This window comes from Carassius auratus, chromosome 11 (assembly GCF_003368295.1).
Source record: "Carassius auratus strain Wakin chromosome 11, ASM336829v1, whole genome shotgun sequence".
Taxonomy (NCBI): Eukaryota; Metazoa; Chordata; class Actinopteri; order Cypriniformes; family Cyprinidae; genus Carassius; species Carassius auratus.
The window spans coordinates 2,518,537-2,546,468 of record NC_039253.1 but is presented as its reverse complement, the minus strand read 5'-3'; the positions used below and the strand labels follow the sequence as shown (position 1 = coordinate 2,546,468).

General features: G+C 36.5%; 1 protein-coding gene across 1 annotated transcript; it reads left to right on the top strand.

Annotated features, from left to right (window-relative positions):
• The first annotated feature begins 10 nt into the window (after positions 1 to 10).
• On the top strand, positions 11 to 26,775 carry ano8b (anoctamin 8b). Its single transcript, XM_026274901.1, has 17 exons — positions 11 to 441; positions 6,218 to 6,328; positions 7,565 to 7,697; positions 8,837 to 8,975; positions 10,150 to 10,246; positions 10,472 to 10,588; positions 11,716 to 11,843; positions 11,948 to 12,109; positions 17,722 to 17,874; positions 18,381 to 18,507; positions 18,782 to 18,837; positions 18,914 to 18,988; positions 20,334 to 21,059; positions 21,498 to 21,689; positions 21,798 to 21,929; positions 22,540 to 22,650; positions 23,832 to 26,775. The coding sequence occupies exons 1-17, from the start codon at positions 285 to 287 to the stop codon at positions 24,522 to 24,524; spliced, it is 3,309 nt and encodes a 1,102-aa protein (XP_026130686.1). The 5' UTR covers positions 11 to 284; the 3' UTR covers positions 24,525 to 26,775.
• Positions 26,776 to 27,932: the final 1,157 nt, after the last annotated feature.

The following is a 27,932-nucleotide window of genomic DNA, read 5'->3' as shown; positions in this document are numbered from 1 at the left end:
GTCGCCAGTTAGAGTGTGTCAGTGTGAGTGGACTATATCTGGATCTGAGTGTTTGAAAGCAAAGGCAGACAGAGAGAGGTATCTTCTCCCCTTCTTTGTCCCTCCTCCACCACAGTAGACTGCTCCTCCTCGCGCCGCAGTCGGTCTCTCCTCGCATCCCGCCGCAAACAGGATGACTCACAACAACCTTCACTTCACCCTCACCTTCATTTAACCCAGCCAGTGTGTATCCACACACACTGCGCCCCATTTCTGCATCCATTCCCCGCTGAAACGGCAGCAGCATGATGCCCGACACGGCGGCCGCTGCTGCATCATCGACAAACAGCAGCAGCGACAGCGAGAGCTCGCGCCACAGACACCGAGCGCAGGGAGACGCAGAGCGGCCAGAGCAACAGCAGCACAGCGCTGCCCCTCAGCCCACATCAGCGGGCGTTTTGGGTGAGTCAAATACGCACGGGACAGGTGCATGTGACGCGGGCATTAGAGACAGACGGCATATCCTTCGAGAAGCATGAACAATGCGGCGCTTTGTTATGCTGTCTGCCGTTTTCCATTATGCATGCATGAAACTCTTCCCACTGATGTATTTGTGGCCTATAGAAGGTCATGCGGCAGCATCACTTCAAATGTCTACGTAATATGGGCCGTGCGCTACAATTTTGCACTCGATTAGTCCTTTTTCACTGGCCTTTGGGCAGGTTCAAGATGTCTGAGGCGATATTATTGCTGAAATCATCTCATGTTTTGAGGTTTGTTGATGCTTGGATGGCCTTCCATTTGTGGCTTGTTGCGAAGCGTTATACAACGATTAACCTGGTCCTCGAATCTGATTGGATAAAACGCTGTTCCAAGAGTGATAATATTTAGTCCAACAGCATTGAGATGTTTATGGACAATTTTTGTTTCAATCGGACTGCCTGCATTCCGATTTATGAATTTGTGTGTAGTTTACTTGAAAACTATGAAAATGTCACATGCTTCAAATCTGAATTTTTTTTTACATGTGCACTGCACAAATATAGAATTCCTCACTGTTTGCACTTAATAACCACTCTCCTACACTTTTAAACAGAAAAATCATATTTATCCATTACAATCGACTGTGCTGTCATATGCAATTTCAATGTCATTGCACATGCACAGTCATTTCAGTGTTCGGTTTTCAATCCGATTAAGTGTTTACATGCACTCTCAATCGCATTAGAAAAGGAATAAACCACCCATTTCAATCCGGTCTAAATTTAGTTACTGTAGGATCAAGCTCAATCAGATCGTGTTTACATGAAGGCTTTTCAATCTGATTTAGCCGTCAGTCCGATTACAAATGGATTATTTGGTTGCATGTAAACATAGCCACACAATTCTCGGGTCCACACAAAACGACTAATAAAACGCTGTATTGTGCATGCAAGGCCAGTAGTGGGTGTTGTCATTTTGTACAACGCTAAAAGTGGAAGTAAGCAGTTTTCTGTATTATGTGCGAGACTTTCCTACATTTTGTAAGAAAATAAAGAGAAGAATACCAGTAAACGGTATTTTCTGTCTAAATTCTGTCTTTGAACATCCGTATTTACGGTAGCTCTATAGCACCACTGTTGAAGAGTAATTGGCTTGTGAAGTGGATTTGCTTAGTGTAGAGTTAACTAAGATGTTGTGAGCATTGTAATGTGGTTCAGAAATTTGTACGATCTTCACACTGCGGAAATACAAATGAAGAATAGAACGCAAAGAGCGCAGCGTTGAAAAGGGGCGGAGCTACAAAAGGTCTATAGACCGAACATTCAATACAACTAAAACTTCTACTTTGAAACCAGTTTTCAAAAGTTTGCATTTTCAGGCCCCCAAGACACTATTGCCATAGTTTTTGTTTTTATTTGATAAGGGCATTGTGTAAAAAACAATGCTATAACATTAATTGACAACTATGAAGTCTCAGTTATTTAGTTGATTATTCTAACAACTCCTCCTTTTCAGTTTTACTAATAAATAATCATCGTAAAGGCCCTGATATACATCAAGTGAAATGATGACTGAATTGGCGTGACGTCATTCCAAACTAAAATCCACCTCCATAAGAATACTGCTTTTAAACAACAATTGACAAACCTTTAAAGCAGACAAACTCTAAGATTGTTAATCGATTGTACAGTTGATGTCAAAAATTTATATACACCTTGCAGAATGTTAATTAATTTACCAAAATAAGAGAGATTTAGTACTAATTATTAGTAGATTATTTAGTACTAATCTGAATAAGATATGTAACCAAATAATAGACGAATATATAAAAATGACCCCGTTCAAAATTTTACATTTCAAACAGTCGATTCAAACATTTTCTCTGGAGATGTATAACAGGTACATATCAGTTTTTTTAAGTGCATGCTACTTTACTCTTATGTGAATGCAATCATAATAAAGTTAAAGGCTAGTAAGGTTGTTTAATGCTATTTAATCTAATGCTCTTGTTTATTGAACTTTTGTATTAAATCAATATAAGACCATCTTGCTAAAGATGTCTGGTTCCCTTGGTATGAAGAGAATAGTTTGGTTTGTGATGATTTGTATGTTGGATTTGTTGCTTTTGGTATCTCCTCGGCTGTCTTTCAGGGTAATGCGGTGGGTTTAGACACCAGTAGTGGAGCAGATAGAGCTCAATAACCATTAGCACTCACATGATGTCATTGCCTCACTTGTTATTTCATAAGCTAAATGAAGGGCCAAGCAATTTGATGATGGATGGCAGGTTCAGAAACAAGTTCTGGTATCAAAAATCGTGTTTATTAGAGATCTGCTGTAGTAAACCGGTGCAGATATCACACCTGAGCAATATGGTAAAACATTAGATGGATGTTAAAGCACTGACATAGTTTTAGTTGGAGCCTGGAGGCAGTGACTATGAAGAGGTCATGCGTTGTGAAGTTACAAAACCATGTTACATTGGGATTTATGAGTCTGAAGAACACATTCTCGGGAAAATAAAGTACAAAAGCTACAGCTAAAGGGTGGATTAATTAACCTTAAAGCTATCAGTACCTAAATATTATACATTTACACCTTTTAAAAGGTGCTGCTGCAACTGACAGCTTTTGTACCTTTTTGATTTTCTGAGAGTGTGGCAAAACACGTTGGAGTTATTGTTTTTACACTTGCTTGTATCCTGTATTATGCATATGGCAAACCAAAGCCGGTATGTTTTGAGATGATGAAAAGTTTACAGCTGTCTTTAACAGCTAATGATCTCCTGTTTCAGCTCCAGTGTTTCCAAATGCTTACATTTCGAGTCGGCTCTCAAGAAGACTCACTCAAGATGAAGTTTCGCTCCTTAAACATCTCATAATAGCATCTGTTGTTATTGCTAGGTTCCTCACATCCATAAACAAATACAGTATTCTCCAGAATATGTATAAAACAGAGCATGAAAGGCTGAATTTCCTGCTTTTTTCTATTTTTAATAAAAGCTGTTCTATTCATCAAAGAGTCCTGAATAATAGTAATAGGCAGCAAATCAGAATGATTTCTGAAGGATCATGTAACACTGAAGAGCTATTAGAACCACATCCATTCTGAATGGATATAAAATAGCACAAATGTGTTTAATATCTGTTAAATTAATCAGCTTGTTGTGCCCTATGAAATGGCAAAGCGTGTATTCAGTCATTCATAACTTATGCTTTCCTTCCCAGCGCCCCATTTATATCTGCTTCACGGGAATGGGTGTATGCAAACAGTACATATATTTCTCATTTGCAAACCAAATATTTGTTTTTAATATACTGTATCAACATTTATTTGAATAAATCACTTTTTGTGCTATTGTTGTCCACCACAGTGTGACTCCAAACCTGCCCATGCATTTAATTCTTCACTGGCTTTGTTCATATTCTTTAGTAATTACCAGAGTTTTTGGCCCATCAGTAGCAGTATGATATATTGCTATTTTGCAGTGCTTTCCTTTTCAGCACCTTTTTATTTAGAAATAAATGTCCGGAGCACTTTACAGTATCTGTCCTGATGGTAAATCACTGCTAAAGAGGATTTGCCCTTTGCTTGAGTACTTTCTATGCTGTAGCCTCCATTAAGACGTTCACAGATTTCATTGCTGGAGATGTGTTGCATTATGACAGTATGGCATCATTCATGCGTTCGGCTTTACACGCTGGGTATAAATAAAGCTTAGAGAGTTCTGGGAAAGCAAGCCAGCGAGCGCTGTCTGATGATTGGCCAGATTGCGTGTGTCTACTAGTGACATGTGTACAGAGTTTGATGATGATGCTTTACTTCAGACAATGTAGTAAAGCCATCTGTTCTGACTTAAATAAATAACACTTCGCTTAAAGTTACTGTAAATTCAGACAGCTGTGGTTTGCTAGAAACTCATGTTGTTTCTGGATTTATTAATATATTTTATAAAATATATTAACATCGGTTATTTGTATTTTATACAGCAGAAAATGAAATTTTTTTGTGGATAGTTCACACAAAATTACAATTATTTTCCTCACCCTCATGTTATCCTCCAAAGTGTTCTAATTTTCTTCTGTTGACCATCAAATAAGATATTTAGTTTCTTTAGAGTCCGTAGACTTCCATTAAATGGACAAAAAACAGATACTTTTTCAATTCAAGAAAGAAAGTCGCACAGGTTTCAAAGCTCATGACTGTGAGTCAATAATGACTGAATTTTCACTTTTGGTTGAACTATTCTTGCTAAACAGAAGCTACATTATAACTCATAAAAACAATGACAAATGAATAGCAATAACAAACTAAATACTATCTGGGTAACACAAATAATACAACAATGCAAAAAAATGAACACCCTGATGCACAAACTATTTATGAAATCAAAAACAGTTGTGATGCATCATGCAAGGAATTTAGGAACATCACAGTAAAATTATTTGATTAAATGATAGTAATAGTTTTGTTTATTCTTCGCATAAAGGTTCTTATTGCAGATATCAAGTGCATATATTTCTGCTTTGTTGATATTTGGTAATATTTTCTCACAATCTGATTATTTTTTTAAGTGCTGGATAGTGACCTGAGATTGTGTTCGATTTGTAGACTGTGCCCCACTTTGTGAAGGTCATGCATCAGTGAGCAGCTGAACATTTACAGAGCGGCCACTGCCAAAAACACTACACAACTGACCTCAGCTCCTTCACTTGGGCTTTAATGCATTCCAGTCTGACCTCTAAGATATAACAAAAATGTTCCAACCAATAGGAAAGAAATTCTGTGAGATGTGCCTCATAAAAAATATACTTTCCTGCATGGCATTGGTCAAACAAAAGGAAATGCAACGATGCAGTGCCAAGCAGGACAATGAAGCATGAAAGAAACGAAGATAAAATATGCATTTGCTCAAATGTAACAAAGAAAAACATAAAAAGAACTCCAATTCACATCTCAGTTATTAAAGAAAAGCATCTCAAAGAATAACAGCAATAACATTTTCTTCCGAGAAAAAAAATCACAGTTTTGAATGAGAATCATGCTATTATCATAGTTTTTAAGGTACGAAAGTGAATATGTAATCATTGAATAAACAGAGACAGAGAGAGAGAGATTCAAACTATTTTAAACTTTTCTTGAAAAAAGCATCTTCTGCATTTATTTGAGACAAACTAGTAATTTGATAAATATTATAATAACTAATATTTTAATATATTTTATAATGTAATTCATTCCTGTGGTCCAAAAGCTGTATTTCCAGCATCATCTTAAGAAATCATACTAATAATATGATGATTTTGCTGCTCAAGAAACACTTCTGATTATCAGCAATGTTGAAAACAGATTTATTTTTTGATAAATATACATTTTAGAAAGGTTTTAAAAATTAAAAATAGGTACTCCTGGATATATATATATATATATATATATCCATCCATCTTTGCTTCCATCTTTATGTTTCTTGTTTATTACCACTATTTTGAACATTTTCCAGCACACAAACAAACAAACAGCACACCGCAGCTAGCCGTGCTCTGGGGTCTCTGAGGTTATTGTTCATATTCAGACTCTGTCAGGACTCCAGCGCTGGAGCGCTCGGTTATGTCTCCTCTTCTCATGTTTCAAGGGGAATGACAGTGACATTTAAACTTGGCTTCATGAGCGAGGGGAGAATGAACGGCACGGAGGGGGTCTGTTTGTTCAGAGTAACATCGTAAAGTGACTGACGTTTGTTTTCTTCTCTTTTTCTCAGATAAGCTGTTTGGGAAGCGTCTGCTGCAGGCCGGGAGACACATCATGTCCCATAAATCCTGGATGAAGACGGTGCCCACAGAGAACTGTGATGTCCTTATGACGTTTCCAGGTCTTTCTTTCTATAGTTCTTAGAAAACACTGAATAAATACCTTTATTATGCCTTATAATAATACTAGTTGAATTTGATAATCTTTTAGTGCTGTGATATATATTAATATAATATACCACCACTGTACTTTTGACATGTTTCATAAATATGTGAGAAAAACAAATGCATGATTTATTATTATTCGTCTGTTTGTCAAAACAAATGGCTTCGGTGTTTGAGCATGTTTTATGCAGATTATTTCATTTACACTCATTTAGGATACTCCAAATTCATTAACATTTGACTTGGTAAGATTGAGATAAAAATCACATGCTGTGAATTAGAAGTCCTCTTGTATGTGTAAATGCAAATAATCCACACAATTATAAGCAAATGAATACAATAATAACAATTATGATTTGTATGTGAAAACATCCGATGTCATGCAAAATTACACGTACAGTGAACAGGTCCAATGTCTTTCTTTCATATTGAATACTTTTATCACTGTATAAAGGGAAAAAATTAGACGTTTTTAGTATCCATACCTGACTTTATCCTTAAAAATGAATTTTTTTTTTTACCCCTGTGTCTTTAATAAAACAGTTTTTATTTTAAAAATTTTGATCAGAGTTATTATGGTTAACTAAAACTAAGACCATAAACAAACAAACAAACAAACAAACAAAAAGTTGAAATAAAATAAATGTTAACCTGAAATAAAATTTAATTAAAAACATTTATTTTGTTTCAGCTAGTTAACAGGGCAGCATTTCTCCTTCTCATTTAGCTTAACTTTATTATTTAATAAAAACTTAAACTGATATAAAAATGAACAAACTATATAGACATATAAAAAAAATGACTATACCTTAACTAAAATGAACATAAAAGCCGAAAATATAAAAATATCTAATCTAATTAAAAACATTTACGAAAAATATAGTAGTATATCAATGATACCAGGATTGTGCTTCAATTTATTTCAAGTCTATTTTGAGTTTTTCTGAATTTATAATTAATAAAGAAAACAGCATGTACAGCTGTGATTTAAAATATAACAATGTAGATTTGAAATGTATTTTTGATTGCATTTCCATTATTTGTGAATTGGTATTTTATGCAAACAGACTCATTGTACCTACAGTAACAGCTGGAGAAACAAACAGAATATTTTGGTGTGTTATGGATGTCGTTTTTGCTGTGTATCTCAATAAGGTAGAGGTGATGAGGTGTTTGTTTTTGTCTCCGTACAGACACCACAGATGACCACACGCTGCTCTGGCTTCTGAACCACATACGGCTCGGCATCCCAGAACTCATCATCCAGATCCGACACCACAAACACACCAGGATGTACGCCTTCTTCGTCACAGCCACATACGAAAAGTGAGAGGGAGCTGTTATCGTTCCTATGGATTAATCTCTTGTTTATGAACGATTTCTTCAGGTGATGTTGATCTGATTACCATGTATGTCATGAAATTTCTTGTCCATAAAGGGACAAGAAAATACTAGTTTATTTTTATTATTATGTTCCAACGTGAGCGTCTAAAGAAGAAGTTCAAGAACTTCAAAACAAAACACACTACCGCTAAAAATACTGGGGTTGGTGAGAATGTTTAAATGTTTTAGACGATGCATTTATTTGATCAAAAATACAATCAAAACAGTAAGATTGGCAAATGTTATTATAATTTAAAGTAGCCATTTCTGTTTTAAATAAATTGTAAAATGTAATTTATTTCAGTGATTTAAAGCTGTATTTTCAGCATCATTACTCCAGTCTTCAGTGTCACATGATCTTCAGAAATCATTCTAATATTCTGATTAAAATATGTTGAAATCAGTTGCTGCTTAATATTATTATGTAGTGATACATTTAGTTTTTCAGGATTCTTTGATTTATTAAAAATGTGTATTTGAAATAAAAATAATTTGTGACAATGTCACTTTTTGATCAGTTTATTCAGGGTTATTACATAAACCAGACAAAATGAAATAAATGTTAACTGTATGAAATCTATAAAAAAAAAAAAAAATGTTTTAGCTAGTTAAGGCAACATTTCTCATTTTTGTTTTTGTTAACATGGTGTATTATAACAACTCCAAATTAACTGAAACAAAAATAAATAAAAACTATACAGACATTAAAAAAAAGAATTAAAATGAAAAAGCACACAACTTTAACTAAAAGTAAAAAATGAACTCAAAATATTAACAACTTTTACGACAACAATAATACTAAATGAACACTGAATTAAATGTATGTAAAAGTACCGATTTTACACTCTCTGAAAAAAATGTACAAAAGCTGTCACTGAGGCTTTACCTTTTCAAAAGGTACACTTTTGTACCATTAAGGAACCAATAATGACTCTTTAGATGCCTTTTGAAGAGGTACTGCCCAAGAGACCGCGTTTGTACCTTTTTTTCTGAGAGTGTGCTGACCACAAACTTGCTTGTTCTGGAACAAGTCTAGCTTGAGTCTGACATTGATGCTGATGTATTTTCTCTTGTGTGGCCAGTCTTTTACGAGGGGCTGAAGAGATGGGACTGCAGAAAGCTGTGAAGCCGGAGTTTGGTGGCGGTGCTCGCAGTTTCTCCTGTGAGGAAGATTACATCTACGAGAACATTGAGAGTGAACTCTGTTTCTTCACCTCACAGGTCCTTCACAATATTGAGCATAAAGGTTTTGATGCAGCATTAAGTTGGTTTTTCGCTTGTTATCAAGACTGCTGGTGACATCTCATTAAAACAGAAAAAGGCTATTAGAATTTGGAGTTGCATGCAGTAAAATAAGTGATAACCTAAAAAGGTAACATGCAAAAAAATAAATAAATATATATATATATATATATATATATATATATATATATATATATATATATATATATATATATATATATATATATATATATATAAATTACCAAGCATAAATACAAAACAACAACATTTGGTTAAATCATGTAGAAACTAATGTTGAACTGCAAGTTACCACTTTTTACAGTGTACTTACAAAACCACATTGATATATACGTTACTTACAAAGTTCACATGTTCCCTAAGGAATATTTTGGGTTAAATACAACCAAAAGAACAGCATTTAAGACATTGACTACAGCAGTAAATATTTTGACAACGTGCTGTTAGCAATGTATCTAAAAAAGCTTCTTTCAACCAGTTTTGTTGTTATTAACTAAACCTTAAACTATTACAACTATTTTCATTTTTGGACTGAAATAAAGTTTAAATAAACTCCAGTAGAAATACTCAATAAAGCCTAAAAAGAAAAAGAATAGAACCTTAACAACTGGCAAATAACTGAAATAATAAAATAATTTGAAGTCCCAAAATTAAAATGACAAAGTTAAATGAAGACTAAATTGAAACCTAAAAAATGAATAAAAATAAAATAAGCATATAACAAAATGACTAGAACTTAACCTAAAATAAAAATAAAACACTTACTCAAAATGCCAATAAATAGAATAATAACTAATAATTATAGAATTGAATAACTAATAATATATTAATAAATAATATGTAAAATTTAAAAGTAGTTCTGACACAAAATTATCATTTAGATGACATCACACATTCAATTCTATTAATTTTCATTATAAAATACAAGTGACACATTTCAATATCTTGCCATATAAACTTCTATTGTAAGCATATTTGTTTTTCAACATCACAGACATCATCAATACTTTCAGGGTTATATTAAATCCATTATATTTCTTTAAAGAGTCAAGTCCTTACACTGAGACATCGAGTTGGGTTGTGCATTTTTGTGAACGTTATTATAGATTGAAGCCTAATGCTTTCCGTATGACAGGAACGACAAAGCATAATCAAATACTGGCTGGACAATCTCAGAGCTAAACACGGGGAGGCCCTTCACAACATCCACTTCCTGGAAGGGCAGCCAATCAGTGAGTTCTTCCCTTTAGACTTCCTGAGTGCCCTGAGAAGTGTGCACTAGTGGGCTGTGTGTATGTATAAGTCACTCAGTATCTTGATTGGACTGGATTTTATATGTTACTGGTGACAGATGTAGTAAACGTTTCTAGAAGGAAAAGTTTTACTGAAGTTGTGGATACCTGTTCATGTTGTGTGTGTGTGTGTTAGTGAGCCTGAACTGTGTGTGTATGTTCCAGTTCCTGAGCTGAGGGCACGAGGTGTGATCCAGCAAGTCTTCCCGCTTCATGAGCAGAGGATTCTGGGACAGCTGACGAAGTCGTGGGTGCAGGCCGTGTGTGAAAAACAGCCTCTCGGTTAGTAGTTAGTCAAGTGAAAAGTCAACGCTCAAATATACTTTTTTTTAGTTTGTTATTATTTTAGAACAGAATAACAGAATAATGTTGCTAACAACCCTGTTGAAATAAACACAGCATAAGCCTGAATGCTGGTCATTTTGCCAATTTTATCCAAGCTTAACTAAAGAATAATTTAACCTGGGTTAATTTAAGAATGTTTTTAAAGCACATTTAAGTTTTATTTAAAAAACAAAACAATACGGTACTGTTGCATTAATGAAAAAATGAGAAAAAAAACTTTGAATATATAATTTTTACATATAATTTGTAATAAAAATAAAAATATATAAAAATATATATAAAGTAAAAAAAAAACATTTCTAAGAAATTATTTGATACTTTTTTTTACATGTAAAAAGGTATCAAATCAGTTCTTAGAAATTTCATTTCAAGATTTTTGATTTTTCAAAATGATTTTTCAAAATTTTCAAGATTTTGGCTCTTAATTTTTTACACCACAATTTTTAAAAACAAAAATATGATGCTCGGATTGGTTATGAATATTTTTATTCATCTGCTGAAAATCAGATAAAAAATCAAATAAAATAAATAAATAAAATATATATAATTTAGATTTTAAAATGTATTGATTTCCGTCGTTTGTACTAACAAAAATAGTAACTGTATCTATAAACTATGCTATACATTGTGCAAAAAAGGGTTAAAATATAAAATTAACATTCTAAACGACTAATAACAGCTTACCATTTTTAAAGTATTTCAAATTACTAAATTAAAAATGTATAAAACAATAACAAATTAACTGCTACTAGGTAGGTACACACACTTTCATCTGGACAAAGTAATCACATTTATTCTCCAGTGAAGTCCTTTCACTGTTTCTTTTGTCATAAAAATACAATTACTTGTTCATTTTAAACCTATATTTAATGTCGAATAATTTTGCAAAATGTATATTTTTTATCAAAATTACTGCACTCTTAATCTATACAATCTATATATGATTAATCACTAAACAAAAAATGCTGCTGGATATTTTCTTATTGATTTTATTGATTAGTTGCTGCTGCCCTACTTAGATACTTGAATGATTTGTCATTGAGTGTTTGTCTTTCTTGTGTTAGATGATATTTGTGATTATTTTGGCGTGAAGATTGCCATGTACTTTGCCTGGCTGGGTTTCTACACCACTTCCATGTTGTATCCAGCCGTTATTGGCTTTGTATTGTGGATGCTCACAGAATCCGATCAGGTACTTGACCACTCAAACACCAGAAAAGTAACTGATCTGTAGAACAATAGAAGTACAATCTACTATGGTTCATGTGATTGATACTTGTGTTGCTGTGCTCTCAGACCAGCAGGGATATCTGTTGTGTGGTGTTTGCTCTCTTTAATGTGGTGTGGGCCACATTGTTCCTGGAGCGCTGGAAACGAAGAGGAGCGGAGCTGGCCTATAAGTGGGGTACACTGGACACCCCAGCTGAGTCACTGGAGGAGCCCAGACCTCAGTTCAGGGTAATGACTCGGTTCAAATTTTAATGCAGTCAATCACATGATGCTCCGATTATTTAAATGGGTCATATGACGTTGCTAAAAAGAACATTATTTTGTCTCTTTGGTAAAATGCAATGTGTTTATGCGGTTTAAGGTTCAAAAAACACATTGTTTTCCATAAACTGTACATTATTGTTTTTTTCTTCTATGCCCCGCCTTCTAAAAGATGTTGTTTTTAACAAAACTCATCGGCCCGAAAAGCGAGGTGTGCTCTGACTGTGCTCTGATTGGCCTGCTATCCAGTGCGTTGTGATTGGGCGAATACCTCAAGCGTGTGATGGAAATGTTATGCCTTTAATATACTGTGATGCTGTCTCCTGTCACAACGAGACAAAACCAATAAAACCCGTTATAAACGAGGCATTTGTTGCATCCAGTGGGGACATAATTACTGATTATACTGTCCTTTTACGTGTTGCATTACGTATCGCGCTGCGTAAACATAAAACCATGTCTGCATTTGTGATCGGAGAAATGACAAACAACATGCTCTACTCTACACTGCTCAAAACTTGCCTCTGAATTAGAGGTCTTCACAGTGCACCCGAGACCCGTCGACCCCGGACCCGACCCGGGACCCGTACGGGTTCGGGTCTATATTTTAAATCACCAGCCGGGTCCGGGTCGGGTCCGAATCTATTACCTCGGGTCCCGGGTCTGTTTAACATTGTGTGTAATACCCGTGCGATCGCCGATCGGAGTCATCGGACTCGGATAACATCCGGCCGTGATCAAAGACTGCTTGTGTTTTTTGTAGCTTGCAACTTGTAAAATTAGGAAAAGAAAAGAGTGAGCCAAAAAAAGTGATCTTTCTCTCTCTCTCATTCGCAGACTCAAGAGTTAATACAAGTGCACACACAGTAATGCTTGCAGACTTCACACACTCATGTTTAATATATTTCAAATCAGCAACACAATCTGAGGTGAACTGTCACATGAATGTTTTCTATGACGCTCAAAATGCGTTAAAGCATTTTAGGTTGATAAAGCTAGCACGCATGTGCAGTCATGTTTCTATGGCAAGCAGTGAGGGACACTTCGACCGCCAAACCGCGTTTTACATTTTCTCCCGTTTTTATAATATTATAAATGAACCGTTTAATCTTAAAGTTTTAGTGGTTCAGATTCAGACTCGATGCAGAGCAGAGAGCACAGACAGAGATCAGATGATAGCAAATAAATAACGTCAGTGGCCATGGCATTGCACGAGCGATTGTTATTATAGTTCAAAAGGCAAACAGTGTAAGTTATTATGCGAATTAACTCGAGTCAGAATGCACATGTGCACAGTAGCATTTGTCATCCATCACCGTGTCATCAAGTGGACTTTTGAAGCTGAAATAATGAGTGGATTCCGCTTGGACTTGGAATAACGAGAGGAATAACATGAATAACTTTCTTTTCGGAAGATTGTAATGCTTCACAGGCAGTCAGGTACAAGGAAGAGAGACCACGGCTCTTTAAATTAGGTAAGACAAAAAGCGGTATTCTTTGTGTAACCCCTCTCATCCGGGTTCTCTCTGACACTCCTTGCACTCGCTCCAAGCGGGGCTCGAACCCGGGTCTTCCGGCATGGGAGGCGGACGCACTAACAAGGAGGCTAAATGGCTACAGCCACTAGCGTCTGTCGCTAGTGCGTCTCTTGAGATCGGGGAGTGAGGTTTACCTGCACAGCACTACTCGCTGGCCTCCGTTACATTCGCAACAGGTCTATTGACTAGTAATAGCAATTTAAGGTGGAATATGTGAACGTCGGGTCCAGTCGGGTCTGTGTCTTCCCGGCGGGTTCGGGTCCAGATTTCAAATAATATACAGGTCTGGGTCGGGTCCGGGTAGGCATTTCTCGGATCTACATGGGTCCGGGTCCAGCTTTTGAAATAATAGACGGGTCCGGGTTGGTTCGGTGTAGTACATTACGGGTCTCTGTCGGGTTCGGGCACGAATTTTTGGACCCGTGAAGACCTCTACTCTGAATCATCAGTGCAATTTTTTTTAAATATGAAAACATACTTACAGACTGTGAGTCAGAAAGATGGCATTGTGGGTTGAGGAAATACTCCTCCGTAAAATGCATTGCACACACATCTGAATATTTGGGTTGAACTGTTCTGGAACAGTGTTGTAAATACAACTTAACCATTGATTTCTAGTTGTGTCCTCTTTTAGAAAGCTCTTTTCACAACGAAACACACAGCCAGACTACATACTACAGCCAGAATAAAAGTTATGACTTCTTTCTTTGCGTGAACATTTGGGCGGTGTTATGCAAATTAGGGATGGGCATTCGATTAAATTTTCTTAGTCGATCGTCGGGAGAATTAACGATCGACTATCGATTAATCATTAATATTTTTATAATATAATTAATTATTTAATTTTTATAATAAAAAAAATGAAATGAAGACAAAAATACAGCGTGTTTTTCCTCGGTGAGACCTTTATTACAAGATCAACTTGTGCAGACAGTTAAACTACGTTCAGGCAAACCGAACATATATCCGCGTGCATATGCAGTGCTCTAAAGCAGCGGAACCTGCAGCTGCTAGCAGGCGTTCTTAACCCTTTCGAGTCGATTAACGCATATATGCGTTTTGAGTCTGAATAAAGTGCTTCATTCTTTTTTCTGAGGAAATCCATTTCTCAAATCATCAACCACATCACATCTTTTTGGGGTGAATTATGTCTTAGTCCTCTCATCGCGAAGCAAACAGTAAAATAAAATAAAAACTTGAAGAACAGTCTCGCTGCTTTTTCTTCTGTGTGGGCGTATTCAAGCGCGCGCTTCAGTTTGAATCTGAATAGCGCGTTCAGCGCGGGGGCGTGGTCACATTAAATATAATGAAGGAAGATATGAAAACAGACATTGCGTTGTTTTCATATGGATTACTTTATCTCAGAATATTTGTTTTTCGGAAGCACTTGTTTAGTTTAAAAGAAGACATTCCAGGCTTTCTATAGATATCTCTCTCATGTCTCTTCGTTGAGTATTCACGGAGTTACGGTTCATTTTAATGAAATGTTTGTACATGACGATCAGCGGAGACAAAGACTGTAGACAGCGCACCTTGTTTGTTATCTTTATTTTATAAGTGCACAAAGGTTTTTTGTTATTATGTCTGTATCCAAAAAAAAAACTAGACCCTTTACAGATTCGATTGATGTATTGCTCTTATCTGTACGATTAAAACTGAGAGTGTAATTTATCAGGGGTTATCAGGAGAAAATGACTCAAAACGCATATATGCGTTAATCGACTCGAAAGGGTTAAAGCCTCATGAAAATTTGCCGGGATGCACAGGTACATCATTTGAGTCGTGGCCGTGTTGTACTTAAACAAGGCATCGCAATGTTTGCAGTTAACTAGTTCGCTTTTTAAATCAAAATGGTCCCACGCCACACTTCGCCGTGACATCTTCATGATTATTCTTTGAAATCAAAACGGAAGATCACAGATAACCGAGTAGGGTGTCAAATATTGCCCCATGGTGGTAAAATATTTAATTGCTGCCACACAGTGAAATTCATTTAATTGCTTGAAGACTCGCACTACGCAACGCAACCTGCATTAGATTAAAAAAAATGCTTTAGATTAATCGATAACAAATTAACATGATCGAGGAAAATCTTAACGATCAATTATCGATCGTCGATTAATCATGCCCATCCCTAACAAATCTTCCCACATCATGATGTTGACATGTGGGGGTGTGTTTAAACAAAGCGTTTTAGGACGGCATGGACGAGTCTTAACTTTTATATAGAATATCTCTTTTAGTCTTTGCAGCTTCAGGGATCTTATCTATTCACGAACAGCTTCTAACACTCCAAAGAGAAAGAAAATCTAGATATTGACCCCTTTAATCTTATAAATAGCATATTAACTGCACATCAATTTTAGCTGTGAAATAACACCCAAGAGATCATTTAAAGTCATTATTGTGTTCAATGAAAAACACACAGAAAAGCAATTACAAAGTCTGAAAACTAAAAATGTATATAATTTTTTTTTTTATTATTAAAAAAAAAAAAAAATACTCTAAATATGAAACTAAACCCACCAGAAGCTGGAGACAGGTTACTGTCTTAAAGGGGGGGTGAAATGCTCGTTTTCACTCAATCTCCTGTTAATCTTGAGTACCTATAGAGTAGTACTGCATCCTTCATAACTCCAAAAAGTATTTAGTTTTATTATATTCATAAGAGAAAGATAGTCTCTACCGATTTTTCCCGGAAAAACACGACCGACTGGAGGCGTGACGTGTGGGCGGAGCTAAAGAATCACGAGCGCCAGTCGGCTTTTGCGTTGAGAGCGTTTGGAAGCTGTGACATTACCTGAGGACAAAACCAACCAAAACAAACCATGGCTAACAGTCAGATTCAGCGTATATTTATGATCCAGAATCAGATCCAGAGGCTGAAATTTAACAAGAGCAGCATCAGCAACAACATCTCTATGTGGTATGTACTGAAACTGTATATATTTGCTTAGCGGTTTTGGAAAATGACTAAGTTCCACTTTTTTCGTCTTTTTTTTTTTTTAAGCTGTACATGTGGAAAGTGCAGTTTGATGACAACATCGCATGTTGTTTACTTGATGTGCTTACGCGCTGATAGCTAAGTTAACAACACAGAGATATTTGAAGCAGTTTTACTCACCGCATGCGGTTCCAAAACACGATCGTGACCCTTTTTCATTGGGACTGCATTATCCTTAAGAAATAAACGATGTGCAAATCTGGTGTCAAACTGGGCCTTGTTTGTAAAACAAGCATCTTCGAAATGAAGGGAACAAACAAAAACACTTGCACAACTCCGTTGATGCTCTGTAAAAATAAACTCCATCCACTGGTCCCTTAATGCTGTTTCTCTTTTGGTAATCTGTGCAGGGTTGTCTTGCCCTGGCAACCAAAAACACATTTCTTTTGTGACATTTGGCGACTCTCTCGCTCTGATCAGTGAAATGTCTGTGCTCAGCCTCGCTATACGGGAGCCGGCAGACGTGCCCTAGGACCCATATAAGGAAATTCCGCTCCATCTAACGTCACACAGAGCCATACTCGAAAAAACTTTCCGAAACTTGTGACAAACCGGAAGGAGTATTTTTGGAACAGAAATACTCCTTCAAACTTAATTTTTGAAACTTTGTCCATGTTTAGCATGGGAATCCAACTCTTTAACAGTGTAAAGAACTCAGTATGCATGAAATAGCATTTCACCCCCCCCCCCCCCTTTAATGAGTGAGTTATTCAGAAACAAAGCAAGTGGCTCGTTACTTCTGAAATAGAATGTTTCCCTGCTATATAAAGTAGAATGTGAAAACCGAATGCAACGTGAGTAGTATGTTCGAATTCGTAGTATTATAAAACACACGTTCACAAGAGAGTGGCGTTCCAGTGGATGAAACAAACAGATCTGGGCAAGATGGGGTGCGTTACATGCATGAATCATTTTAATGCATTACTTTTCTCCCAAATGAATTGCACCAAATGAATGTGTTAAATCAGTGGTCATGGGAATGCATCTGAAAGCAGGTGTTTTAAATGAATTCCTCTCTCTCTTGCTCTTCTGGTCAGGGTGTGAAGCGGTGCAGTCCAGTGACGGGCTGTGAGGAGTTTTATTACCCACCGTGGAGGAGGAGGGTGTTCAGATGGCTGGTCAGCTTTCCTGTCTGTATATTATGCCTCTGCTTTGTATTTTTGGCCATGCTCGTCTGCTTTGAGCTTCAGGTGAGCTACACACTCTCTCACACACAAGTAAAGACAAGAAGGTGGTTAAAAAATAATTAAATGGATACCATGTTAATAAATAAAAAAGGGAACTGTGACTTTTTATCTTGCATTTCTGACGCAATTATGAGAAGAAATGTAATAGTTTTGAGATATACACTTACAATTGTGATATATAAAGTTTATAGCTAACGTTTATTTGATAACAGAAAAAACAAATAAAGATAATTGCAAGCTTACTGTATAGTTCAGACTTTTCTTCCCACTATTCACACTTTTTTCTTCCAGTTAAGAGTTTATATAATTCAAAATTGTGAGATTTGAACGCAAGAAAAAAATTCTGAATTGTAAAATATATATATATATATATATTTTTTTACCTTTTTGGCAGAAATGGGCTTCCATACATTTTACCGTAATATATGATAAAAACAAAAGAAATTTAATATATATTTTCATATTACCAGTTCTTATAATGTGAATTGTAATGAAGTGATGTTTGGCAGGAATTTGTGATGGGGATTAAGGAGCTTCCACGTGTAGCAAGGTTTATCCCTAAAATCATGTTGGCCATCACTGTGACGGCGTGTGACGAGGTGTACAGAAAGATCGCCTGCTGGCTAAATGACATGGGTGAGTCACAGGACATATGGGAGTTTATATCTGGTCATTTATCGTTTGAAGTGTTCATGAACACTGTATGCAACAAAACTGAATATTTATGGGGGAGAGTTATGCAACTCAGGACATTTTGGTTTAAAGTTTGTCAGAAGTAGAAAGTAACAAAGTCTGGATTTTGGGAATACAGCCCTCCAGAAGCCAAACACAGAAGTGAGAATGAGTAAGAAGATAAACACTGGCTAGCTGTGAGGTGAAAAATAATATTTGAATCTGCTGTTTCTCATAGAAAATTACAGACTCCAGAGTGCCTATGAGAAAAATCTCATCATCAAAATGGTTCTTGTAAGTAATTGAAGTAATGAACCCTTTCATACCACTGTATTGGTTTTGTTTCTAAAATGTTCTCTTTGTTTCTCAGTTTCAGTTTGTAAATTCTTATCTCAGCCTTTTCTATATTGGATTCTACCTCAAAGACATGGAGCGTCTGAAAGAGGTGAGGGTCTCAGACTGGACCTGCTTTACATTTCTTACTAAAACCACACCACAGAAACATGAATCATCAAAGCGCCATGCATTATATTTAAATCTGTAGTTTTTTTTTCTATCAGTCAAGGAATATTTGAATAAAATGCATTAAATGTAATTTAGATATTTAACAGGGGTGAAACGAATCTTGGTAAAAAAAAAAAAAAAATAAAAAAATTAAAACAGACTCATTATTCGTTCTGTATACTGTGTATATTTATATATTTATATATATATATATATAAATGCACACACATACTGTATATTATGTAAATATTTCCATATATATATATATATATATATATATATATATATATATATATTTATATTCATAGAATTGATATTATATATAAATAAAAAAATTATTAAATATATACATGCATGTATATATTTATATATATAAAATAAATGCACTTCTATACCACAAACAGTTTGTTTTACCAGCAAGCAAGTCATGGTTAAATTTAAAAGACTTTACCGTATATATTGGGGGGTCAAAACTTTTTTTACAGAGTGAAGATGTGTTCCCTTCTTTCTTATTTTGCCTAAATATCATATTTTTTCATTTAGTACTGCCCTTCAAAAGCTGCAGAACATACTTACGTTTTCCACAAGATAAAAATCTGTTAAATTTACCCTGATCTTCAAATACAAAATGTTTTCACCCCCCAGCTCTTAATGCATGGTTTTTCCTTCTGGAGCATCGGTGAATGTTTGAACCTTCTGTAATAGTTGCATATGAGTCCCTCAACTGTCCTCAGTTTGAAAAGATGGATCTCCAAATCAAAGAGTCAATGTTGGAAAGGGTTCAAATACAAAAAAATTCTAGAAAACCAAAACATTTGCAGGGATTTTTCTGAAGAACAGCAGGCAGTTGAACTGTTTAGGACCAAGAAGGGACTCATGAACAACTATCACTAAACACCAAAAAAAAAAACAGCTGTGTATCATTCAAGCAACAACACAGTATTAAGAATCAATGTACAAGGTAATTTTTATATATTCGACTATTATTTTTCTTGTGGACTGTGTGTAAACATCTTTTATTTGAAATATCTTATTCAGGTCAGTACTAAATAAACAATAACATGCATCCCTCTTATTTTGGTTAAACATTTTGCATATTCTGAAAACTTTTAACCTCAACTTTTAATGTATTTGTAGTACACCTAGCATGAAGTAAGTTTATTTCAAATACATTTAAGTATTTCTGTATTTCTAAAGAATTTATTTAAAATGGCAGTCAGAATGCACATGTTAACCGAAGCATGCACAATTGGGATATTCATATCAATGTGCAACTGTTGCTGCAGATGCTGGCCATACTGCTGATCATCCGGCAGTTTGTGCAGAATATGAAGGAGGTCCTACAGCCCTACCTGGCCGAGCGGCACCGATTGGGTGAGCTGACGCTGAGAGCCGTTTGGGAGCTGCTGGTGTCTGCACTGCTCAAGTACGGGCGTCTCGCAGCAGGACGAGCGCAGGTCTCACCCAGCGACCCCACTGTGCTCGGATCAGGCCTGTGTGGGCCACAGATGGGGGACGAGGGCGCTCAAGAGAGACGAGAGCGCAAGTGTCTAAACGGCGGCTGTGGGGTCCCGGATGAGGATGTGGAGGCGGAGCCTGGTGAGAGGCCGAGCGAAGAAGAGAACGAATCAGAGAGCCTCATCGATTGTGGCCTGAAGCTACGGAAAGTCAGCTTCATTGAGAAGGTAGAGCGCAAGTCTGCCAGCTGCGTCAGCCCCGTGGACGACAGCTTCCTGGAGGAAGGAAGCCCCACCATGGTGGAGAGGGGCATGGATCCCTCCTCGGTTTTCGAGATGTGTGACGACGAGGATGAAAACGGGGCTCCGGAGATGAAGGAGCTGACAGCCGAGCCGCTGGAGAGCAGCACTTCAGTCAGGCTCAGGAAGAGAGGACGAAGCTTAGAGAGGGCTGACAGTAAGACCAAAAGAGATTCGTGGATGGATCCTCCTGAGGAGCAAGAAACCAACACGCTAACACAAGCCGAGATGGAGAGCTGCATGCAAACCTACCAGGTCAGAATACACCAAATATATACAGTGCTGACCAAAATGATTAGAACACGAATATTTCCTCCAGCTAAAAAATGGGGTAACACCCTATATTTTAGTGTTAAATGTTAAATGTACTTCGTATTGTAATAGAAATACATTATGCATAATTACATGCAAGACAAATCCTATTTCACAAACCTATTTCATATACTATTTCACAATATTACTGTTACTATTAATGCTTTTACTTTACCTTGTTGAACATGAAAATAATGTAAAATATCATTTCTTTCACAATATTTAAAACAGAACACAATGGCTTCCAGTTGAAGTGCTCTATCGCAAATGTCTCTGTAATGTACTTGTTTTCTAGATTAAGGATGTTCTACTACCAGATCCTTCTGACTGACATACTTTCTCTGAACCTCTAAAACTAAATGTCCTTAAACTGCTTTCCAGGACACTTTTCAGGACTACCAGGAGATGTTTGTTCAGTTTGGATATGTGGTGCTCTTTTCATCTGCCTTCCCATTGGCCGCCATGTGTGCCCTCATTAACAATATCATTGAGATCCGGAGCGACGCGTTTAAACTGTGCACCAGCCTCCAGAGACCCTTCGGCCTGAGGGTTTGCAGCATCGGCCAGTGGCAGGTTAGACTACACGGAGTACTCCGAAAATCATGATAATATTCATCTGATGCTGTTCTAAGCGTGTCTTCATACAACGAGGTTGTGTAAAAGTCCTGTATCATTGCACAGACAGTGATGGAAGCCATGGGTCTGATTGCCATCGTAGTGAACTGCTATCTGATTGGTCAGTGTGGGCAGCTACAGAGACTGTTTCCCTGGCTTAGTCCCGAGATGGCCATCATCTCCATCGTCATCCTAGAGGTACTCAAGCACATACACATCAGTGCTATTTTACTACTGTAAAAAAAAAAAAATTATCACTGAGATATTATTAATGTTAAAAAATATTTTATCTATTAAAAATCACTTTGTATTATTTTCTGGTTTCATTTTAATTGTAGGTAAAATGTTTGGAATTTTTATTCTGTGTTTTGCCACTTTTAGTATTTATTTAAGACTGTCATTTTTTTGTCAATTTATTTATTTTGGTGAACTGTCCCTTATGCATTAGTTAGCACTAGAACAAATAAACTGAATAAATATACAAATGAAGTTCCTAATCATTAAGTGATTTATTTACAGTAGGAAATGTACAAAATATTTACAAGGAACATGATCTTTCCTTAATATCCTAGTGATTTTTGGCATAAAAGAAAAATCAATAATTTTTGACCCATACAATGTTTTTTTGGCTATTGCTACAAATATACCCCAGCAATTTAAGACTGCTTTTTAGCTCCAGGGTCACATATACAAGTTCCTTCTGAACTGACCTCATCCACTTTGTTGTATTGTTAGGACTTGTTGTTTTCGGTTTCTTGTCTAACACATGAACTTGACTTTTACTGTGTCTCTTTCCTCTCATGAGCAGCACTTTGCAGTACTACTGAAGTATATCATTCATGTGGCAATACCAGACATCCCCAGCTGGGTCGGAGAGGAAATGGCCAAGCTGGAGTTTCAGCGCAAAGAGGCGTTTAAGGTAATACCCCATCCACCGCTGACCGAAACCATATTTAGGAAACTGAATATTATAAATGCTGGGGTATAGGCTGTTTTAACTTGAACCAGTCTGTACTCACCCTGCATAAAAACACACTAAAACGCAGTAAACACCTAAAAAATGCATAATAATATCCTGACAGCTCTCAACTCTTTAGTATTAGAGATCTTTTCAAATCAACCAAATGATTGTTTTAATAAAATAAAATAAAAAACAGCATCTGAATTGGCCATAAAACATCCTGATGCATGCATCACTAAATAAAATACAAAATAAAAGCCCTAAAAATTGGAAGTACAATCTGGGCAGTGTTTTTCTATCAAATCTTCTATAGGTAGATCTAGATATAGATCAGGGATCTTGGCTTGAAAAGAGTGGTGATCACTGGTTTAAAAAAAAAATAATAATAAAACTATATCCAAAATCGTCTTCTTAAACAACAACAAAAAATAGACCTCTATTACTTCGCTTGTGGTTGTAGCCAGAATTTAACATGCCTTTTCCCCACAGAAAATAAACAAAAACTGTTAACCAAAATGAATAATCATTATTACATAATCAAAAGCAATAATCAACAATAATGATTTTGTCATGATTTTGCATGATGAGTCTCTGAAAATGAACTCAAATGCCATGCTCCTGTTTCACCTCTGCAGTGTAATATTGATGTTTAGAAATTTTGATTGTTAACACTAAATAGCGTTATGATGAATTGAAGTGACTGGTTAAATTTAAGCGTTTGAAAAAACAAACAAACAGATACATTTAATAAGGTGCATAATAGTGTATAATAGGCATAGACTCGTCTTAATAGACTTGTGTTATTTGATTGTAAACAGTTCAATCATACAGTATGGTATTTTAATGGTATTTGTTTTTTTCAAACGCTCAAATTTAACCAATGACTTCAGTCAATCATAAAACTATATACTGTTACCATTCAAATTGTTTGCACTTAATAAGGTAATTATAAAAAACGCCCTTAAAAAGATTTAAAAAATGCTCCTGGAAATCAGTTCCAGGTGGCAAATATTGCCCGTTACTGGAACATATCATTTCTGCATATAGACTGATTAACTGTAAGCATTTTTTAAAAATCATTAGCATTCAGGCCTCAGCTGGATTTACATGTGCTGGATGCTGTTTACATGTGTTTTCAGAAGCATGAGCGTCAGGCACAGCAGCATTTCCAGGAGCAGCAAAGGAGGAAGCGTGAGGAAGAGGAGCGCCAGCGGCAGGCGGAGTATCAAGCCCGGCGTGATCGAGACGATGGCCGCTCGGACTCTTCAGGTGGCGACCACCACCATGACAAGAGCCACAGTGGCAAATCCAGACCTGGGGGTGGGGGAGGCGCTTCTGGGGGGGAGAAACCCAAACGTCCCAGCTCGCTTCTTGGAAACAACAATGTCATGAAACTGAAGCAGATCATCCCTCTACAGAACAAGTTTTCTTCCGGCACAGCCCGTTCCCCACAGTCGCCTACGGGTAATGAACCAAAGTTACCGGGTTTCCTTAGTTTTAAGTTCCTAAAGTCTCCTGAGAACAAGAAGGAGGCGGCGATGGCTTCCGCCAGTGCGGCGCCAGCTCCTCCAGTCCAGGAGAGAGCGGAAAGGTCCCAATCACCCAACAAATCCTTCAATCCTGGGAAACTCTTTAACTTTGGGAAATCAGAGGGAGGGGCATGTGTAAACGGGGCACAACTTTCAAAACCAGGGGATGGTGGACAGGTGCAGGACAAGCCTCCAACAAAGTCCGACCTCAACGGGGTCCCGGATGAAATCCCATCCCCTTGTGGAGAGACTGGGGAGAATGCATCCTCATCCGATTCTGATCCATTAGGCCCTAAGATGTAACACGAAAACAAAAGTAAAAAAAAAAACAGTGTGAGAAAATGCTTAGTAACACTGAGGGCGGGAGAGTGGGAATGGTTTTTGAGGCTGTGCAAGACCAGGAAGCTGTTAAGTTAAAGTCATAATGGGGAATTCACTAAAAGCCCAGGTGTACTTAATTTTCCGTGTTCTGCTACATCTAGCGCACAATTGTGCGTGCAACTGTGCTCTGTAGACACTGAACATAGATGGACATGTTTGGTGTGTGCGCCACCTAGTGGACCTTTATTTGTGAGCGCTGAAATCACACATGCACTGTTGTATGTGCACAAGTACAAAAATTGTGTGTGCAAGTAGGATGGCGTACATGGCAAATAACGAAAATTGTCATGTGGACTGTTGGCAAGCCAGAGCGGAACACAGATTAGGGAAGTTTACTTTTAGCTTTCAAATACATTGGGTTGACAGATGAGCATTGTGTATTTGCACGTGTTGCGTTCTTTGTTTTAGCACCCGTTTCAGGTAATGGTCACCATTAGAGGTCAACCGATAGTGGATTTTACCGATAACCGATAACACATTAATCGGCCGATAGTTTTTAAAATGGATACCGCATGAAAACAAACAATACTACAAATAAAATAATGCTGAGATTTATAACAAAAAAATAGTAATGAATCATGAATATGTACTGTACTTTTTAAATTATATGTAAAACAATGATTTGGGTCAAATATAATGTAATGTAATTGGAAAACCCTCTTTATATTGATAATAAAAAAATAACTGAATTTGGATCCTTTCTGATTTGTTCATATGTTTCTGCCAGCTGCATGAACATATCAGTTTGATTTCTCACATCACTAGTTTTAAATATGCAACTTTGCTGGCTAACAAATGCATAAAAGTGACCAGCTGGACATGAGTAATGCAAATAGATGGTAACAGCTGTGACTTTAAACATTTGGGTCAAAGTTTGTCACATTGTTTTACCCCTTGAGGCACTATTAGCATCCTCTCAACCTTGGTTGTTCTTTCTCTACTATTGTGGCATATAAACAAACCATTAATTGCTTTATAATGATATTAAACATATACTGTAGTTTGGTGTATACATAGTGTTTTGTTTTTCTGTTTTAAATCGTCATCTAAAGTGTCCCGCTCTGTGCAGCGTTCAGTCTCACATGTTAAAACAGAAAGCACATGGCTCGCCTCTAGAGGCCGCTCTCCTTCTGTATAATGACAGTGAATCTTTTCAGCCACTCCAGCAAACAGACCTAACTTGGAAAATCTATCGGCATGGATTTACGCCGATAACTGATAAATTCCACCTACTGACTATCGGTGCCGATTAATCTCCAGAAGCACTTCAGTTGGCCTCTCGTCGCCACAAATTTAATGCTGACTGTACTTGCGCCTTATTTCCAGACAATAGCTGACAGACAGCTAGCGGTAAAATGTTAACAGACTTTGCCAATTTGGCGCATTTTATAATGCGCTTCATTTGCATAGAAAGTAAGCTGACAACAACGATGACTTCGTAATTTAAGTACGCATGGCGTAGTGCAGTATCGGCGCATAATATACAACTTGGTTGGATTGCAGCTGGTAAATGACGCATGTTTTCGTGCAGAAACGCTACATGCTACAGTGGTGCAACTCTTTCGTGAATTTGCCCCATAATGGTTAATGCTTTGCTATGTTTCAGAAATAAAAAAAAACCTTTGCAGAAAAGACCCCCCTCCACACATACGCACACTTATTCACACACACATTGCCTTTTCTGCAACCCAAAAAGGAATGCATGAGCTGCGTTTCTGATGGTTTTTAAAGTGCAGTGTTTAATTACTAGTCTGATAATTGTAACATTTTATTGGGTTGCCGGTAGAAAAAAAATGGAAGATCAGTTACCGCACATTTAATATCTGTCTCACAGTATGACCTCCAAAATACCATAACAACTATAATCTCACAGGCAGCAGCAGTTCCAACTATGGGTGACGAAAACTTTTGTATGTGTTTAAAACTTGGTTTAGTAGAGCAATAGCAAACAAGCAAAAATTACTGATGGTTTAGTACATCCATACTGAATAACAGACCCTGGATGCCAGTGTTCATGTTAATTAATAAGTCAGAATCAATAATGAAAACTGCAATTAAACAAATGCAAATGTACGGAGCCCTGCACATGACATGCAAGAAAAAGTAAATGAATTGTGTGCACGATTTACTAATTCGTTCCCTCAATGTACTAAAACGTGCAAACGATTGCTATTGCATTCCCTCGATTTAATATTGCATTCCCTCGATTGCTAAATTGTGCGCACAATTTATAAATTGAGTGAACAAAATAGTAATCGTGTGCACGTTTTAGTACATTGAGGGAACGACTTAGTAAATCGTGCACACGATTTAACCTAATATTTTTTCCTGCATGTTGTGTGCGGGGTGTATGGGTGTATTGATGTTGATTATTTATTTGTCTGAAATGAATTTATCCATTTCACATTTTTTTGAAGTGCTGTCATGAAAATTGCTGCAATCTCCTGAATTTGAAGGTCATCTTCACATTGCATTGCCACAAGGATCCTTATCATTACAGTTCTGTTTAGAACCTTCAAGCTGATATGCTACCAATAGTCCAGACTTTAACGCTTCTTAATTACATCACATCAGATTGGAAACTACCCTAAACTGTAAGCAAGATTTCATACACCTCCAATCAAATGTTTGGATGCACTGAAAAACCTTTTGGTTACTGCTTAAAAGACAAATTTTACGAAACTTTGAAAGAGCTTCAATATAGTTTAACATACTTGGTCACAGAAATAAAACACATTATTATGTATATTAATTTTACATATAGAAATACATTTGCATAATTCCATTTTGTATTATTTCATCATTTTGATGTCTTTCCTATTTTCTACAAATTAGGAATTGTGTTTCCAAACTGTTGGCTGTAGTGATTAGATAATAATGATTAGATAATTAAATATTAATGAACCATCCTGAAAGCCAATGTAAGCAGCCTCATTACATATGAAATTAGTATTTTACTTGTTGCCAATTTTAGTTTATTCATGCCTACCTGTTTTTGTAATTTATTGTTATTTTTTATTGAAGAAAAAGTAGTATTTGTCTGCTCTTTACACATTATGTAGGTGTAGGTTTGGAAATGTGAAGGAATATGTAAATGTTTCTCAAACAAACCGTCTCTGTCTGTATGGAGACAGTTTGAATGTGTGTTTTTCAAACAACTTCTTTGAATGACTAAGTTTGTCCTGAGCAACTAAGGGAGGGTCTTATCTTAACACAATGTGCTCAGATATTGCTGTCAATCAAAACTAATTACAGAAGTCACAATATCACACTCTTTAAAGGGATTCTATGAAGCAGTTGAATCTCTGTAAAGCTGTTTATATTCCAGCG

Bases quoted from the DNA above. Each gene is read 5' to 3' on its own strand.
- ano8b (XM_026274901.1), top strand. From the start codon at position 285: ATGATGCCCGACACGGCGGCCGCTGCTGCATCATCGACAAACAGCAGC. The intron at 7,698-8,836 runs GTGAGAGGGAGC...TTGTGTGGCCAG, and splicing joins GTCACAGCCACATACGAAAA to TCTTTTACGAGGGGCTGAAG. The intron at 10,247-10,471 runs GTGAGTTCTTCC...TGTATGTTCCAG, and splicing joins CCTGGAAGGGCAGCCAATCA to TTCCTGAGCTGAGGGCACGA.